Below are 18096 nucleotides of genomic sequence, written 5' to 3' on the forward strand. Positions count from 1 at the left end.
CCCAATGGGGAGACTCAAGTGGTTTCCATATGGGGTAACCAGCCTGTGGTGTTTGCCAGGAACTAATAGGGCTTCCCTGAGTGTGTCCCAGTTGGACCAGCTGCCTCTGTCACCCAGCCCAGACTATGGACTTGCAGTCTCTTAGGGAAAGATAGCCCAACTTACTTAGGTATTTCTCATCTCTCCCTTCTCAGGGTACCATTAAGTCTATGACACTGTCCCATGACTTGGTGAACTCTTCTTGCAAGGAATAGGAGCTACTGTCTGTCAAGTCCTCTAGAGTGAGACTAGCTTTCCTTTCCTTCCTTAGGCTTCCTCTTAGATGGGTCCTGATTCCAGCACCTGCATTATTTTCTTCTTTATGGTAGCCCTTTCTCAGCCTCAAGGCACTTCTTTTTAAAGGAGAAATGTGCATCAAAATGTAGAACTAAGGGTCTTGGTTCCTGTGCTCTGGGTCATTTTGACCACAGCAAAGCACTGCCTACCTGACTATGCCTGGACTCCCCGTACTTCCCGTTGAGGTTGGTCCGGTGGCAGTTCTTATACCACCAAGCACCCTTGTACGACATGGCACAGTTGGTGACAGCAACATCGTTGTCTCTGTCCTCAGTGGAGAAAGGGCGTCCTTGGTGATAACTTAGGGAGTCTCCTGCAATAAAGAACATTCGAGAAGCTGTCCCATTTGTTGTGGACATTTGGTTTCCACATATGGAACCTGGTTACCTTTCCTATACCACTTTGAACTTCAGCATGGCTGTGCTGAGTGCTCCTGCTTTAACCCATGGGGGTCACTATTTCCATGTTTATCTCTTCAATCTATTTCCTCACTACTGAGTCTTCACTATTTCCTTCACTACTCTGTCTACATAGATCCATCTTAACACCCCTGTTAACTCCAGGCTCGCCTGGGACACGGAACACTACGTTCCCATCATCTCCACTGGAGACAGTGAAGAGCCACGATGCCTTGGACCGTTCACGTCCTCCACTGTAGGCTCAGTCTGACTTTCCCTGCAACTTATCAGCCCTGGTCAGACTGCATCCAAAATCCCACATTGAAAACCAGTGTTGCTCTGAAGAGGGACAATAGCAAACTAGAGTTCTAAACTACAGCAAACAGGATGATGAAACATCATAATCACGTCAAAAGGGAAGTGGGTGGGAGAGGGGCTGTGTCTTAGGGAAGAGTAGATCTACTGGGGAGAAAGGGTCTATGGTAACTATTGCCAAATATCTGATGGGTAACTGAGAAAAAAATATAAATGAACTTTCTGGAGAAGTGTGAGAATTAGTAGGTAGAGACTGTAAAGAGGCGAACTTTGGCTAAATATGAAAAAAGACGTTACCTAATATTATGGGACAGGCTGCTAACATTGTGGTGAGATTTCTATTCTCAGAGGCAAATAGGGACTGGATGTTCTCTTGTTGGGGATGTTGTACAGGGATGAACTGAGTGTTTGAGAGGAGAGATCAGACTATCATTCACTTATAATAATTGGTGAAGCTTTTATCAGGACTTTTGTCCAGGGATGTTGGGAAGGACACTCATACTACTTGCTGAGTGAAAGTGATCTTAGATGTGTCTGAGTTTGCTTTCCCCTAGACAGGAAGTAGTTTTGACCCTGTGGCTTCTAAGTTCTGCTCCTGGTGGCCACTCAGTGCCTTCCATGTATCATATCACTACTCAACTCTTGACTAATAGTTTCTGTCTTATAGGGAAGTCTTCACCTCTCGTGGGGAGTCCCTGAGGCAGCTTGCCCTTGCCTCTACCATCTCATCGCCTTCTAGTCTTGAAGGATTCAGACTTTGGACCCATCTAGAACTAAGTTCACTACCTGCTACTGATTCTTTAAAACCTCTTCTTGGTCTTGAAAAAGGCAGAAAAGATGTCTTACTTTTCCCTCCAAAATATTAATTTCATCTCCTATCATCCCAAGCCATACTCATATCCCTTGTGTAAAATATTCTTGGATTAATTTTATTCCCAGTAATCTTTGATCATCAAGTTGCAGGCTATATTGTCTCTACCCACATTCCTATTCTCATGCTCTGCAATCTAGGGTTTGTCCTCATTGTCCTCCTGAACAAACCTCTCTGGATCCCATTTTGGTGTTGCCTCCCTTTATCTCCCCAAATCTCGTTTCCCTCCTCATTTCTGCTTCCTATATCCACCTCGTATATTCAGGTCATGAACTAAATAATGGTGTTCTCCCTTGAGCCACTGTTCAGGTTCACACCTTTCTCTTAGCCCTGACGTTAGTGAAGGCCCCTGTTATCTCCTATCAGGATTAATCTGGCAGCTACCCATTGGTTTCTCTGTTCTTCACTCAGATTTACTTTATCTTACCTGAGGCTGTTCTAGTAATCTTCCTGAAACTCAGCTTCCACCTATGCCACACAGGACTCACAAGGACTCCATACTCCCCACCATGTTAAGACTCAAGTTTTTCTTCAGTGTCAAGACTTTCCAGTCTTGACTCTGTCTCTTGTCTCTCTCCACCCCTCCCTCCTTGTCCCTTCCTCTCCTTTGCCCAGTCCCTTTTTACTCCATCTTGCTATGCAGCCCAGACTGGCTGTAAACTCCCAGTCCTTCTGTCTCAGCCTCTCAAGCTCTGTAATTACAGGTATGTGATGCCTTGCCCAGCTTTTGGTTTCTGCCTAACAGCTGGCCTAAGGCAGCAGCTCATCACAGCCCCCTTCCGCTTCCTGTAGCTGCTCCTTCAGTAGATGTTTCCTGGTAGTGAGTCTAGTCAAATGGGCTGTTTTCACAGAGCCTCTCTCTGCCGTCCAAATACCTTTCCCTGAGTATCCTTAAACCAGGAGTGATATTTATTGCATAGAGAGTTACTTCTTAATAATTTCTGTTTGAGTCTAGGTGTTTAGTTTTTGTAGAGTCCATGTTTTATGCTCTTTTTGAGGTCCAAAACTAGTACAATAAGAGTCTCTCTGCCCTTATTGAGAACACAGTTTGGAACTTTCTGTTTTAATCCAAGTAATCTTTCTTAGAAACTTGGATATTGGGTGCCTTCAGAAATGTGGACTAGTTGAACCTGGACTGGAGGCCTGGGGATGACTGGTTGTCAGTGGGGTCATTAGAAATGATAAAAGCAAGGGGAATTTGGTACTATTAAAAATGCCAGAAAGATAGAGGCTGGCCTTTTCTCCCTCAAACCATGCTGTGTGCAGTTCTCTAGAGATGGTGCAGTCCAAATAAACTCAGGTTTTCGTCTTTTGAAAAGGTGAACCAAGTGTATAAAGTAAGGGATATCAATTGTCATTAATTTCTGATGACCAGTCAAGCTCTGGGCAGGACCAGCCTTAGACAACACAAGGGATAGATATGCTGTCTCAGAGTTTTCCCCTCAGGGATAGAGAAGAAGCATCAAGGACTGGACTCAAGGGCTGGAGGGAGAAAGATGGGAGGTAGGATGAGAGGAAACACGTACTGAGGTGGGAGGGCTTGTTTCTCTTCCTGTAGGAGAAATATGAAAGGCTTTTCTGTAGGCACAATTCTAATTCTAGGGAGTGAATAGAATCTGCTTATTTTTGAAATGATTTAGGCTGACATCTTGTTTAATCCGTTCATTTCAATGGCCGTTTTATGCTCAAAACGTGGCAAATTGGACCTTTTGTTGGTGCTCTTCAGGCTTGTCTGATTGCCACTGCCAATGACTCAAATATGAACAGTAACAAAGGAAAGTGTGTATTCTCTTCGGAATTAGAATACCTGGCTGAGAAAAGAAATGATTGAACAGATGCAGTAATTGGAAGGGTAACACACTGGTGTTCTTTTTAGTTCCAAGAGTCATGGGAAATGCTAAAATTAAATACTAGAATTTAGCTCTAAAATTGGAGTGATGGAAGGGCCAATCACTCCATGCACCAAACAGTAGCATATCTGGTCCAACAGCCTTCATGAAATATGTGGTAATAGAGTATAGTCAGCAGAGGCTGAGGAGCAGCTCGGGTGCTATGTCCTGCTGGAACCGTGAATGCACAGAGCTGACACAGATGGTTGGTCTGCTTGGTAAAAATGCTATAAAAATCAGCACCAAAACCACAGTTCGGTGTTGCTTCACTTGGAAGAACGGAAGGCAATGTGGCCAGGGAGGAAGACTGAAGTGATGTACTTTGTTCCATGAAGGAACAAAGATAATTTTCCTAAATGCTGTTGCAAGAGGATGTCTCCTAAGATGACAGATGGTTTTACTATCTCTGAATAAAAGCCCATGCTGGTTAATCTAGGTAAGACAAGCAATCCTTTGCTCTCACCTTGTAGTCTTTTTCAATAAACTTTAAACTGCACTTAGTGAAAATTTTCTGACAAAATTTCTTTCATTCTGTGAAGTGGGGCAGACATCACCATTATACTTTTCTGGAGGAGAAAACTAAAGTCTCAAGAAATTGATCCCAGGTCCCTTAAACGGATAGGAAGACCTCTAGATGTCCAAGTCTCCTTCCTGACTAGCAGGCAGTTCATGAACTCTATGGCTGCTGCTTCCACCGCAGTTCAGGCCCAGAACACAGATCCTTGCAGTGCTGCACATCCACTACCCTCAGGGCCCACAGGTACCTGCAGTGCCATTGTAGCCGCCTATGCGGAGTTTGTACAGGCTTCTGCTGTCCTCCACAGCGAACTTGTCATAATGGGCGAAGGCTGCCTCCTGTCCATCCCTCATATCCACACGCAGCTCGTAGCGGCCCTGGGATGTTATCCTGTGGATGTTGTCCAGCCCTGTGGAGAAGGGCAGACCATGTACTGAGTCTCTTCCCAGCAGCTTTGGCAATGGGAGGGAAATGTGACTGTGACCTTGAAATAAATGCCATGGGGAAAGAGGAGGGGCATCCAAATAACTCTGCCCTCTACCCCCTTAGGCTAGTATCAAAAAGCCCCTGCCAGACTCTGAATCTCTGCCTATGAGGAGGTCAGCCTAGGTCTGTTGAGGAATGTCACCTAAGTCAACACTGGAATCTAACGTTTAGTCTTGACCCAGTAACTGATAAGCCTAAAACCTTAAAATTTCTGGTCCTGTTTCCTACAACCTTCTATGCCAAATTATAACAGTGAGTGATAATTAAAATGTATGATTCCATTGGTGTGAGCAGTAGGAAGCAAGAGTCATAAATATGGGCCAGAGGAATTCAGAGCATCTCAGATACCCAGATATGACAGCATTTCCTAATAGGTTACAGAGGTGTTCAATCCACTTTTCATTGTGCTGTCCTTTTTTCTGTCTACCTCTTTGAGCCTCCCAGAGATGGGTCAGAGAATACAGAGTCCTGGATTTATGATGATTCAACTTTTGAATTTTCCACTTCATAATGGCGTGAAAGCTCTCTGTATTTGGTAAGAAGCTGTGCTTTGCTTGTTTTTTTCTTTCTACTGCATTTTGGTCTTTCCCTGGACAAGGGATACACTCTCCCCTATTCTCTCCGTGTGCTACGAGCACAGCTGCCAGCCAATCACGTGAGCAAAAAGGCAAACAACCACACTCTGTAGTGTAGTGTGTGGCTTACTTGTGATGTTTGGTACATTAGGTATGGGGTATTAAATGCAATTTCAGCTTAATAGTTTCAACTGAAGATATGTTTACCAGGATTTAAACCCCATTATACGTTGAAGAGCATCTGTATTGCTTTTTACCCCCTGACTGTGTTGTCTATCTGCTCTATTTTATCTGTTACTGCTGCCTCTTCACTGTTTTTTCTAAACTCCCACTTAGGTGACCTCTCCTTGGCCTCTAAGCATCCCAGGCCTTGGGCTAAGAGATTCTTGTAAGATAGAAAACCCCATAAGTCCAGAGAGTAGGCAGAATCTAGATCCCCCTTGGTGATATTTTCTCCGATTTTGACCTATACACCTAAACTTTGGACCTTTGATCTTGTGTTGCTGAGGACTTCTGAGTCTTCCTGATTTCTCTCTGCCTAGTGAAGTTGGATCCTTTAGCTTTGATGTGACATCTGCTCTCTGTTATGATTTAGAACTTTTTAAATGGCAGTGGTAAAAGGAAATCCCTCTCTTTGTTTTGTGGAAGAGGAAGCCAAAGTTTAGAGAGGTTAAATGACTGGCTAAACAGGTCTTTGGTTTTATTATCTGTATAAGATTTAAGTGTTTACCTTGATTACAAGTGGAAGGCTGGACTGTTGTTTGTGGAGCTGCTGACCCTAGACTTGTGCAGATGTTATGGTTGCAGGTACTGTTGTGCCTGGATGTCCTTAAATGGCTGGAGGATCTGTTCCTCAGCTGCCAGAAGTATTGCCTGCTAGTGACTCACAGCTCTGACCAAATAAAAGCTACTTCTTCCTTCTCCCACTATGCTTTGGTGTAGACTCTCTGGTCAATGACTGAGGTGTAGGCACTGAAACTTAGCTTCCTTGCCCAGTGGGATCCAACTCTGAGGAGCAATTCATGTTCCAGAGCTTCCCTTGGAGGCAGACTGGTGTGAGTCTTCAGTCAACAACTGGTATTCTAGTTTTCTTCACTCTATCTTGCTTCTTTTAATCCCTTTCTCAGAAAATTTACCCCTAAAACTCACTTGAAAAAGAACTCATCCCAGTAATTCACATGAACAGAGATACTTGGACAAGAATCCTTGTTTTAGGATCTGCTTCTAGAGAACCCAGCTTAGAATATAAATGATGGGGTCATAGGGTGACTGGACATAGCATATTTCTGCCTAACACAGCCTCAGGCCTCTAGTAAGAAGCCCTCCTATAATGACTTGTCTTCATTGTCACCATGATTAGAGTTAGAAGCACATTTGGGCATAAGCCTCTGGGTCTGTATGCAAGGGATTATCTAGATTAGATTAATTGAGGTGGGAAGACCCACCTTGAATGTGGACTGTACCCTCACATGGGCTGGAGTCCTGGACTGAATACAAAGGAAAAAGCTTTCTAATGCAGATGTAGTATGACAACTGCTTCCTGGTCCTGCCATCACGTCTTCCCTGCCATGATAGACTGTACCCTCAAACTATGAGTCAAAATAAACCTTCTTTCTTTAACTGATTTTTGTCAGTTACTTTGTCACAGCTATGGCAAAAGTAACTAATATACCTCACAAGCTCTTTATCACTTACATCATTAAGGCTTCTCTTAACTGTAAGTTCTGTAATGTATCCTTCAGTTAACCCACCCAGCCTCATTTTCTTCCTTCCCTGACTTCTACCTTTCCTCTGCTTGGAGGGGTTTCCTCCGTCTCTGGTTTGCATGTGTCAAAAGGATTCCTGCCTTCCCTCTTCCTGTTCCCTCCTCACCTCCATTCCTCTGACCACCCTTTACTGTTCTAATCATGGCTCTGTTCACTTCTTTCTCTGATACCTGTGGTCTTTCTGTCAGTAGCCCATGGGTTAGGGTTTCCCAGTGTTGGATGGTATCTCTGATGGTTTAAGACATGGAACAAGGCACTAAATAACCTTGAAAAATAGGGGTATTTCCAAAATCAATTTCAGCTTTTCTTAATAGATGAAGCAAAAACCCTAACTCTAACCCTAATCTTAACTCCCAGTCTCAGTTTTGTTCTAATATTTTGTGGTTTTTGGGACGTCACACACTTTCTGATGATTACTTTCAACAGCAGCAGCAGCAACAACAACAATAGACATGGTTTTCCTAAATGTAACTGTCATTTAATAATATTAACCCTGCTTTCTTTTCACTTTTCCATTTATTTATTTATTATTTATTTATTATCTATCTATCTATCTATCATTTATTTATTTATTTTTGGTCTTTTTGAGACAGGGTCTCCCTGTAGCCCCAGCTGTCCTAGAACTCACTATGTAGACCAGGCTGGCCTTGAACTCACAGAGATCCGCCTGCCACTGCCTCCCAAGTGCTGGGATTAAAGGTGTGTGCCACCATACCCAGCACACTTTTCCTTTTTTAAAGGATGTTTTACCTCTCAAGTATTCTTTTATTTATGGTACATGACAAATAGCTTTCCGTTTTGGCAATGGATAAAGCTTCTTTAAAATACATATTTAATTAAATAGAAAGTGATATATAGAACATGTAAGTGTCTGATAGTTTACATATTTCACAAATATGGCAAAAATGTGAAACTGGGGGCTGGAAAGATGGTTCAGTAGTTGAGAACACTGGTTGTTCTTGCAGAAGACCTGGATTTGAATCCCAGCACCCACATGGCAGCTAACAACTGTCCATAACTCCAGGGGATCTGACAGCCTCTTCTGTCCTTCACGGGCATTGCATGACATGGGTGCACTTACCTACATACAGGCAATACACACATACACATAAAAATAATAAAATATTTTTTAAAAAATGTGAAACTTGCACATCATAGTTTAGGTTTTTGTGACATATGTCCTCAGTACTTATGGCTACATTGATTCATGTATGTTACTATCTCCAAGCTGCTTTCAAATGCTTTACAAATAAACACATTTTCCTACTTGTGCTTGACTTCTCTCTCAATGTGCTTATATGTTTTTTTTACCTTACATTTTTATTGCCTACATTGACAAACAGAGACTTGATTATCTAATAGGTACTTGATAAATTCTTATCATTGATTGATTGAGGTATCAGTTATATCTCAGGAACTACTGGGTAGTGGTGTTAGAAAATGAATGATGACTCTAATCCCCAAAGAAACATAAAATAAAGACAGATGAAGTAAAACAGATGTTATGATTTATGACACATGAAGCCTAAATCATAGAGATCATGACCACTTTTTCCATGGGCAAAGGGTGAGAGAAATGGTTAGTATAGTTTCTGTGGAGGAAAAGGTATTTATTGAGTCCTTGAATATATGTAGGTGGACACTAAGGTATAGGAAGGAGGGGACAATCTGCTGAGAGAGGGTTTCTTTCAGGAGAAGTATCAATAGTTCTACAGGTTTGGAGGTGGGTCTTGAAGAAAAGTAGGTCAGGTTCTTAGTGGTGGAGAGCAGGCTCAGAGGGAGAATAGAGGGTCTTGCACCGTGGTCAAGGAGTTTGACTTTCACTTGCTGGTGATGGAGAGACACTGAAAGGTTTTGCTAGGGGTGGGTGTTGTAGTGGTTTGAATGAGAATGTCCCCCACAGGCTCCAAGTATTTGAACATTTTGTCCCCAGTTGGAGGTCTTAGAAGGTCATGCTGGAGGAAGCACATCACTGAGATGGGTAGGGAGAGATGCGCTGCTTAAGAGAATTCCTAAGCCTTGCTGGAAATCTAGTTGCACTCTGCTTCCTATGCCTCCTTGAAGATGTGAGCCTCTGCTTTCTGCTCCTGCTCCAGCCACCTCCTGCACCATGCCTTTCTGCCATGATGGACTCTGATTCCTCTGGAACTATAAGCTCAAATAAACTCTTCCTTTTTTAAGTTCCCTTGGTCACAGTGTTTTATAACAGCAACTGAAAAGTAGCTGATACGGGTGTGTTACCCTTCACTCAGATTCTAGGTATGAGGAGAATCATTCTATTGGCCATATAGTCAATGGGGTGGTCCTGGAGGCAGGGAGCCCTATTAGAAGGTTGTAACTTTGGCATCTGGGGGAAGATGGTGAGGATTGGACAAGGAAGTGGAAGAGGAGGTAGAGAGGAGGCTGTAAATACGGAAAGTGACCATTTGCCTTTCTTCCTGCTCCCCTCTACCAACCACTATGAAAATCTTACAGAGATGTGGGCATTCACATGTTGACTGCTTTATGAATCAGCATCAGCACCATCTGCCTGTCTTGGGTGTGTGTTTACTTACCCACACCTTCTAAACATCCATCTAAACTTCCCTCTGTGTCAGACCTCTAGGAAATTGCCAATCACCTCTAATGTCACTCTCATTTTCCCCCTTTCCCTCCCATGTCAGATAATAACATTCTCCAGGAACTGAGCAGAGGAAGTGTCCTTATTTCTCTCCTGCCCTGCAGGCCAGCTAGCTGGCTGCCTGGCTTTTGAGAGAGGGCCAGCTTGCCTGTTGCTCCCTGTTCCCCATTCCCTACCAGGCAGCTTCCTGCCTTTATAGTTGCCTCATGTCAGGACCCATCAGCATAAAAGACTATTAATGAGGATGGGAAGAGACAGAGCAAAGAGGAAAACACCACAGTCAGATAAAAACAGATCAATAGCAGAGTCAAACAGAGCAAGAGGCACTGAAAGCAATTCACGAGCTGTCAACTTCTCAGCGGACACAGACTTCTGACAATCCCAGATGGACATAGAAAGGGGAGAGATGGACAGAAAGCCAGAGGAGCATGTCCAGGGAGAGCAAAAGGTGGGTGTTACCTAACCAAAACTCGTCCTCTAGATTTCCAAAGCCCATGCGATATTCAGCCCATTTCCGGAAAAAATCAGTTTGACCATTCTGTCGCCTCTGGAATACCTATGAAGAGAAAGGGTTGGGGGAGAATATGCTCAGAAAAATAAACTGTAATGCATAACAGGACTGCGACTGGATTCTGTATCATCAGTGACAAAGATGCCAGGACCATTTCAGAAGGGAGCTTGCCTTTCCCACACAGTTATTGCAAGGGATGCTCAGAGTCCTTTTCCTGAAGTGCTGAGGCCTCTGATGAATAGGTTGGGATATGATATTGATACTAATTTGCACCCCTGCAATATAGAAAAGATTTAGGATACATGTCAAGCTCCAAATAGTCAAGGAAAATATGTCTGACTCTCAAAGTAATCTCCTTGCATCACAGAGAGTAGTAGCAAATATTTCTCAACAGAAGACCTGGACCAACTTCAAATCATCTAGTCAGTTATCATCTCATTGCAAAGCAACTGCATCTCACTCATTTTCCAAGCTGTTTAAGTGCTAACTTCATTTAACTTCTAATAATCAGCTTTAGATTCAGTTTCCAATTATGTTTTAAGAAGGAAACACAGATATGTCAGAAACATAAAATAAAATGTCTCCCAAGAGTGTAAGGAATGCAGCTGCCTTTAACTCTTCAAAAACTACCCATTTTGGACTGTGAAAGCTCCAGCACTGTCTTTAGCAGTACTAGGAGGAGTGTGGACAGGAGGGGTTCAGGAGGCTGGGTTTCTATCCAAATTGATTTAGTCCTGCTGCTTTGTTTAGGAGCCAGGCTACAGGAACTCACCCAGGTACACAGTGGCCTGCCCTGGGAGCCTGCCTGATTTCTTCCATTCTGTACTACCTTATTGGGCATGAGAGGAGGTGGTGTCAGCAAATGGTATCTCTCTCCCAACCACTGTTGCTCCCTGAAGGCTGTGACAGCTCTAGCTAAGAGCCAAGGCTCCAGGAAAGGATGAGAACAGAAGCAGCTCTTGTAACTAGATGGCCATCCAAGTTCTGCCCCTGATCCAGTCCCCCCTGTGCAACTCTCCAATAGGAGGGACCTAACTTCCTTGTCATGGGAGGCTCGTGTGCTTCTGGAGGGTGGCCTCCCAGTTCAGTCCTTGGCAAGCAGGATCCATGTGCTTCTCCAAGTCACTCCTGCTTTTCTCCAGCACCCCTTGCATTCGCTTTGTTTGCAGAAGGAGCCTGAGATAAAGCAGTCATCTGGGGAGGGGGTGTCCTTTTTTGGGCCAGGCCATTGTACCCTCCATATGTGTCTTAGTTTTTATTGTCAACTTGACACAATCTAGAATAACCTGGGAAGAGATAACCTCAACTGAAGAGTTTCTTCCATCAGAGTGGCCTGTGACCATGCCTGTGAAAGATTGTCTTGACTGATGATTGTAGTGAATGGACCCAGCCCACTGTGGGTGGCACTGTCCCTAGGCAGGTGGGCATAGGCTGTGTAAGAAAGCCACTGAGTCAGTAAGCAGAATTCCTCCTTGTTTCTCTTTTAGTTCCTTCCCTCACTCACCTTAGTGGTGGAATGTGAAGTGTACACTGAAATAAATCCCTTCTCTTATTACTTTTGGTCATGATGTTTATCACAGCGACAGAATGAAACTAGAACAATATGGTAATTCCTGTTGCTGCCTGCCCAGATCTGTGAGTAGGTTGCTGAAAGAGGACCCTGAAAGCAGTGAAGAGACTCAAGATGCGTATGAAAGGGCAGCCCAAAGGAATGTGGAGTTCTGATGGGCAGATGCCCAGCTAGGCAGACTAGAACCTCGAGGATGTGCCTACAGTACATACTTACAATCCAGCCACCACCATCTGTGGTCATGTCACAGTATACTTGCAACTTCTGGCTTAGCTCCCCATTGAGGAAGATGGTATAAATTCCACTCAGAGTGTCTCCGTTCATCAAATGCTGTGCACAGTCCTGAGGATGAGAGAACACCCGGCCTCCTGCACAAGAAAGGAAGCAATTAAAAAATTTAAAAATGTATTTATTATTATCAGTGTGTATTATTAATGTGTTGTGTGTGTGTGTGTGTGTGTGTGTGTGTGCGCACGCGCGCACATATACCATAGCACCTGTGTGAGGAAGTCAGACGACAACTTGGAACCAGTTATCTCCTTCTACCACTTGGAACTGGGGAGCAAAGTCAGCCAAATTTCAATGGCAAACACTTTTTTACCCTCTGGCCATCTTACCTGCCCCCAAGCAGTTTTTAGAAATGATCCTTTTCTCCATTATGCAAAAGAGCCCCATGGATCAGAGAAGGTTTTAAAGAGTCTTGTGGTTGGTACTTCCTGAATTGTAAGAAATTCTCAGTGAACCCAGACCTTGTGCAGGTGTGGGAACACTGCATCTTTTCTTTTCTTTTTTTAAAATTTTATTTATTAATTTTTTATTTTATGTGTATGTGTGTATTGCCTGCATGTAGGTGAGTGCACCCATGTTGTGCAATGCCCGTGGAGGACAGAAGAGGCTGTCTGATCCCCTGGAACTGGAGTTCCGGACAGTTGTTAGCTGCCATGTGGGTGCTGGGATTCGAACCTGGGTCTTCTACAAGAACAACCAGTGTTCTTAACTGCTGAGCCTTCTCTCCAGCCCAACACTGCATCTTTTCATTCTCTCTTTGAGCTCATGCTTGACTTATCAGGCAATAGATAGTTCTATGGGATATGAGAACCAAAGAGCTGGGTTTATGGTCTGGTTTCTCTACTTACCTATTTGCTTGACTATAAGCTATAAGCTAATGTCCTGAATTCCGAGTATTGGTTTTCTCACCAGTAAAATGGGGACAATGAAGATTTTCCCTTTGCAGGGTGAAGATGTGTTAATGCCACTAGTGATTATTTACTCAGGAGAGGGTCATAGACCATGGGCAGATGAACCACTCTAGGCTGTAGGAGGAACAGCACCCAAGCAAAACCTTGATCATTAAGGAATGCCCAAAGAAGCTTAGCATTGGCACCAGATGGATTCTAGGCCCTATACAAAACAATTTCCTGATTGTACTAAACAATCAAATGGCCATGTTTTATAGTTCAGTTTAAGCTTAAGGAGAGGTCAGGGGAAGTAAATTGCAGCTCATCTTTCAGTGAGAACAGCTCAATTTGTAGAACAATATCTAATTAGCTGTAAAAGAAGCTTAAATCCCGTGTCTTGAAGAGCTTTGCTCTAAGACAAATTTTGTGCTTGGCAAGCACACCAAGAAGCATCGTTCACCAGAGGGGCTTTTCTGGACTGCTGGGACAGAGAGAACAAGTTAAAGGCAGAGCTTGCCATGCAAAGGATGGTGGCTGGGTGTTCTGTGGAGATCCTGGTGTTCTAGGAAGGGCATAACACTGTTGATACAGTTCTGTGTCCTTGAATTGTGGCAGCCATGAAGAGAGGCTGGAGTGAGACCTTAGGTGTCCATCACCATGGTGCCCTGTAGTGGCAGCACTAGTGCATTCCAGATGTGACACCTAGTCACTGGGAAAGGCAGGATAGTGAATCAGTAAGACACAACATGTAAGAAAGGTGACCCAGTAACTCCCTGGTAGCCCCCACCACAGGTTGTCTGTGAAGCATCCTGTGTGAGGAAAACCCCACTGGAGTTTGGTAGACTTCACGCAAGGTCCCCCTGGAGATGGATTAACTCCCTACCCAAGGACTGCCCTCCAGCTTGCTGCTACAGGTTTGTTGAGGTCAACCTCAAGCATAGTCATACCAAGGAATGATGATATTTTTCCACAGCACTTGTATTTTACAAAGAGTCTTTGTATTTCTATTTAATTCTTGTCAGTCATTGTATTTCTATTTAATTCTTGTATTTCTATTTTATTCTTGTTAGAGCCTGAGTCAAAAGCACCGTGCAGTCTTTTAAAATAAGAAATACAACTGGGGGCTGGAGAGATGGTTCAGTAGTTAAGAGTATTTGCTGCTCTCTCATAGGACCTGAGTTCAATTCCTAGCGCCAATATTGGGTGACTCACAACAACTTGTTAATTCCAGTCCACCTCCAGGGATCTGATGCTCTCTTCTGGTCTCTTTGGGTACATGCACACATGCCATACACACACCACACACAATCATACACACAAATACACTTTAAAAAATCTTTAAAAAGAAGTAGATCTTCTCTCTGTTGCCCCCAGCTGGCCTGGAACTTTCTATGTAGGTTAGGTTGTACTCAAACTCACAGAGATCAGCCTGCCTCTGCCTCTCAAGTGCTGGGATTAAAGGCATGTTCCACTATGCCCAGCCTAGAAGGAGATCTTCTTTAAGGGAGTGACTCTAGATGTGCTGCCTGGACTCTAGTGGATGAACTTGCACAGAGGGACATCTAGGTACAAATGCTTAATCGGATAGGACTTAACATATATGACAGAATACCTGAAATCTGGTGGTGGGGGCTATGGGGGACAGGGAGGGGGTCTAAATTTGATTAAGATCTTATATATAATATATACAAATTCAATAAAAAATTGGGAGAGAAAAAAGATACCTTTAAAAGGAAAGAAATATAGCCTATGCTGTAGTTTTCTGGAAGTCTTCACCTATCTAAGGATTAATTGATATTTGTATTTAGCCTATAAACATATAAAACTCCAGGTGTTGAAGTTACCTCAAAAGGTTTCATGTCCAAATTAAACCCTTTCCCCTCAAAACTGATTTCTTCAGCAGCTGTGGAAAAGCTGTTAATTTTGGTTCCAGCATGTCCTAAAACTTCTTAAAGCTCCACTCCCACTTGTTCCTGAGGCTTAGTTTCACTTTAAGGGACAGGTGTGAATGGCTTCTGTCCCCTGCCTGGGTTGCTTTGGAAACACTGGCCTTATTTCCAGCCTTCTGGGCTATTCCTCACCTGGTCTCTGGAGCAACCAGCATGCCTACTCTTCTCTCCCCTGTCTTCTCTCACTGCCTGTATTCTCATTTCAGATTAGTATGTAATGTTCTTGGTTTCCACCTCACTCCCGCCTTATGCACTAACTCTTATCCCGAAGGAAGATTTCTTCATTAAATCAGTTCAACTTCTTAAAGGAACCAGAACTCTGCATTTCTCAATACCATGGGTTCCCCACAAAAAATCTTCCCCCAAACTTCATTCGAATACACATATAAAACCAAACTAACCTTAAGAATAGGGAGATAAGCAATGTTATATAAGCATCTTCACATCTTTACATGTAGAATACGTTAAGAGACCCCCAAATACTTTATTTATAGTTGCTTTACAACTATACCTAATACAAATGGATGTAATTTGTTGAGATGACTTACTCCAGAGAAGGGGATTTTTAAATCTGAGTAACTGCCATTCACTTTTTTTCAAAAGTTAGAAAGTAAGATCAACTTAAGGAATAAATATTGTTTAAGGGGTGCCAAAGATGGGTAGGCTAAAGGTCTCCAATAACGCTGTGGGAGAGGAAGGACCCTGTGTTCTGCCTTCTGAGCTTCTCTAGTGAGCTCGAGGGGGAGGCATTCACCAAGTATGTGCGAGGCTGCTGCATGTTGCTGGGTGCACTTGTCTTACCCTTGACAAATTACAAGGCCATCTGGCTGTTAATAGATTCGATTTACTGTAATTTAGTCTGTGGCATTAGTGGAAAGACAATCAAGAAACATTTTGCTTTTACAGACTATCAGAAGCAGCAACCCAGTGTTGTCACATGCTGGGAACTTGGAGAAGATGTGACAGAAACTTTTCTCCATCCTGCTCCAGCCTTCAAAGCAGCCCAGGTTTGCCTCACACTCACTAGTCCTTGACCAACTATTATTCCCCTTCATCTGGTAAGAGAAAGCAGATACCCATTAAGTATTCTCAAGTCATGTACTTTATTAAAATTCAGATTCTTGTGTTCCAATCAAAATCTACTAAATCGGAATGCTACTGGGGAGACAGGCTCAGCAGTCAGTGTCTTTTGGCAAAACTCAGATGAATCTGAAGACCAGCTATTTGTGGCACACATTTTTCTCTTCTCAAAAGCCAAGAGGTGAAAATAGCAAACGAGACATGCTTCGGAGGCCTTGTGGTCTGCTCTCCCTGCCTAGGTCCATATGCTTGAGCTGACTCTGCCCGTCTATCTTTTTCTTTCTTTTCTCTTTCTTCTTTCCTTTTTTCTTTGTTTCTTCTTTCTCTCTGTTTCCTTAGTCTCCCCCTTGCTCCCCATCACACACCTCCCTGTCTCCCCCCCCACCTTTCCCTTCTCATCTTCTCTTCTTTCCCAGTAAATGTGTCCAATCACTGTAGGATTCAGTTTGAGTGAGACTGGCCTTGAGTTTAAGCTTTATGTTTCAGTCTTTACCATTTTATTTGTTGCTTTGGAAGTTACTGGCCTTTGGCTCAGCTAACAATTAAAAACTCTTTTATTCTCATTCTGGGCCAATGTGCACAAACTGGACTTCATACATTTTAGAAGATTATCAGGGCAGGTTTTGGGCATTTCCACCTCTCTGGATGTTATGTCATTTAATATAATCAGAAACCTATCTTTAACACTAAAATAGATCATCCCAATTATTTTTCCAAAGATAGAAATTTTAGGACCTGGGAGCTTTTCTTCCTTTTCCTTTTGGTGCAATAACTTGAGCCTGGCTAGACAAGGTGGCATTTCTTTTTTCAAAGCACAATCTGTAGTGATTACCAAGTTAAAAGGAAAGGCAACCTCAAGTGATCGGTACACTGAAGTGTCTCCTGGTTAAGTGTTTCTAGATATAATTGTGAGATCTACAGGCCCAGGGTACTCACCGGAAGAATTGCTCAGAAATTGGTTTGTGTTGGACATCAGAGGCTGCATGCTGAGCAGAGAGCAGCTATCTACACAACACACAGGGCAATCTGCCCGCTCTGTACCAGCAGGGAATGCAAGGAGCCTCTCTGTCCCTGCCCTGCCCTCACTTGTTTTGTATCCTTGGGTACAGTCTTTAAAATGGTCAGATTTAATAGCTCAGGAGAGCACCTGCCTGCTGACTACTCTAATGGGCTCAGTATCGGGACTGGAGCCACAATGTCAGCATTTTCCTCTGAGAAGAGCCACAGCAGGCTTCTTGGTAAATGCAGAACAAAGTGTGTTCCTCTGCAGAATCATGGGTGAGCTCCTCTGTTGACCAGCACTTTGATTCCCCCCCCTGGAAGTGGGCTTGTAGTTGGCTCTCACTTCATTCTCCATATTAAAACGAATGGCCCACATTTGCAAAGTAGCTGATCAGCTTGTAATTCAAATGTGAAAGTATGATTAAAAAATAACTTCCTTAGGAATATGAAATTTTAGAAGATTTTTCTTATAAAATAAGTTATTGAAAACCCAGAGTAACTACACAAATAGGCAAAGTGACCAGTTCTGGAGATATAAGCTGCAAAGTGATTAACTAGCTGGAGAAAATGATGTTTTTGTTTTAATGAAAGTCTGTAATCAAAGAATAGCAAAAGAGAAGCCCATCTGTGACAACCCAGAGCCACAGTCTAGAGCAGGTTTGACTGGTGGAAGTGACAGGAAAGGAAGTGGGGGATCCACTGGGGTTTGAGAGCATGCTTGGGTTTTTTTTGTTTTTTTTTTTCTTTAATCTTATGTGTATGAGCGTTTTGCCTGCATTTATGTAAGAGCACCCATGTCATGCAATGCCTGTGGAGGCCAGAAGAGGGAATCAGATCCTTTGAAACTGTAGTTTATGGGGGTCAGGGGGTTGTTAGTTGCCATGTGGGTGCTGGGAACCAAACCTGAGTCCTCTGTAAGAATAGCCAGTGATCTTAACTGCTGAGCATCTTTCTAGCCCCATATTCTTTGGTTTTTACAAAAGAGATACTAGAATGGTGCACTTAAGCAATAAATAGAAGGAAAACATGAATG

At 43.2% G+C, this 18096-nt stretch overlaps 1 protein-coding gene across 3 annotated transcripts in view; it reads right to left on the bottom strand.

Moving 5' to 3' along the window:
- Tnr (tenascin R) overlaps positions 1–18096 on the bottom strand; it is a 443513-nt gene that overhangs the window by 2687 nt on the left and 422730 nt on the right. For all 3 annotated transcript variants that reach the window (XM_008826107.2, XM_008826108.2, XM_017796366.1), the window contains 4 exons: positions 12071–12222; positions 10233–10329; positions 4574–4735; positions 486–649 (listed from right to left, as the gene is read on the bottom strand). In XM_008826107.2, the coding sequence (XP_008824329.1) occupies positions 486–649; positions 4574–4735; positions 10233–10329; positions 12071–12222 (575 nt within the window). The remainder of the gene's footprint in view (positions 1–485; positions 650–4573; positions 4736–10232; positions 10330–12070; positions 12223–18096) is intronic.

Source organism: Nannospalax galili, unplaced genomic scaffold, assembly GCF_000622305.1.
Source record: "Nannospalax galili isolate Female #2095 unplaced genomic scaffold, S.galili_v1.0 scaffold429, whole genome shotgun sequence".
NCBI lineage: Eukaryota > Metazoa > Chordata > Mammalia > Rodentia > Spalacidae > Nannospalax > Nannospalax galili.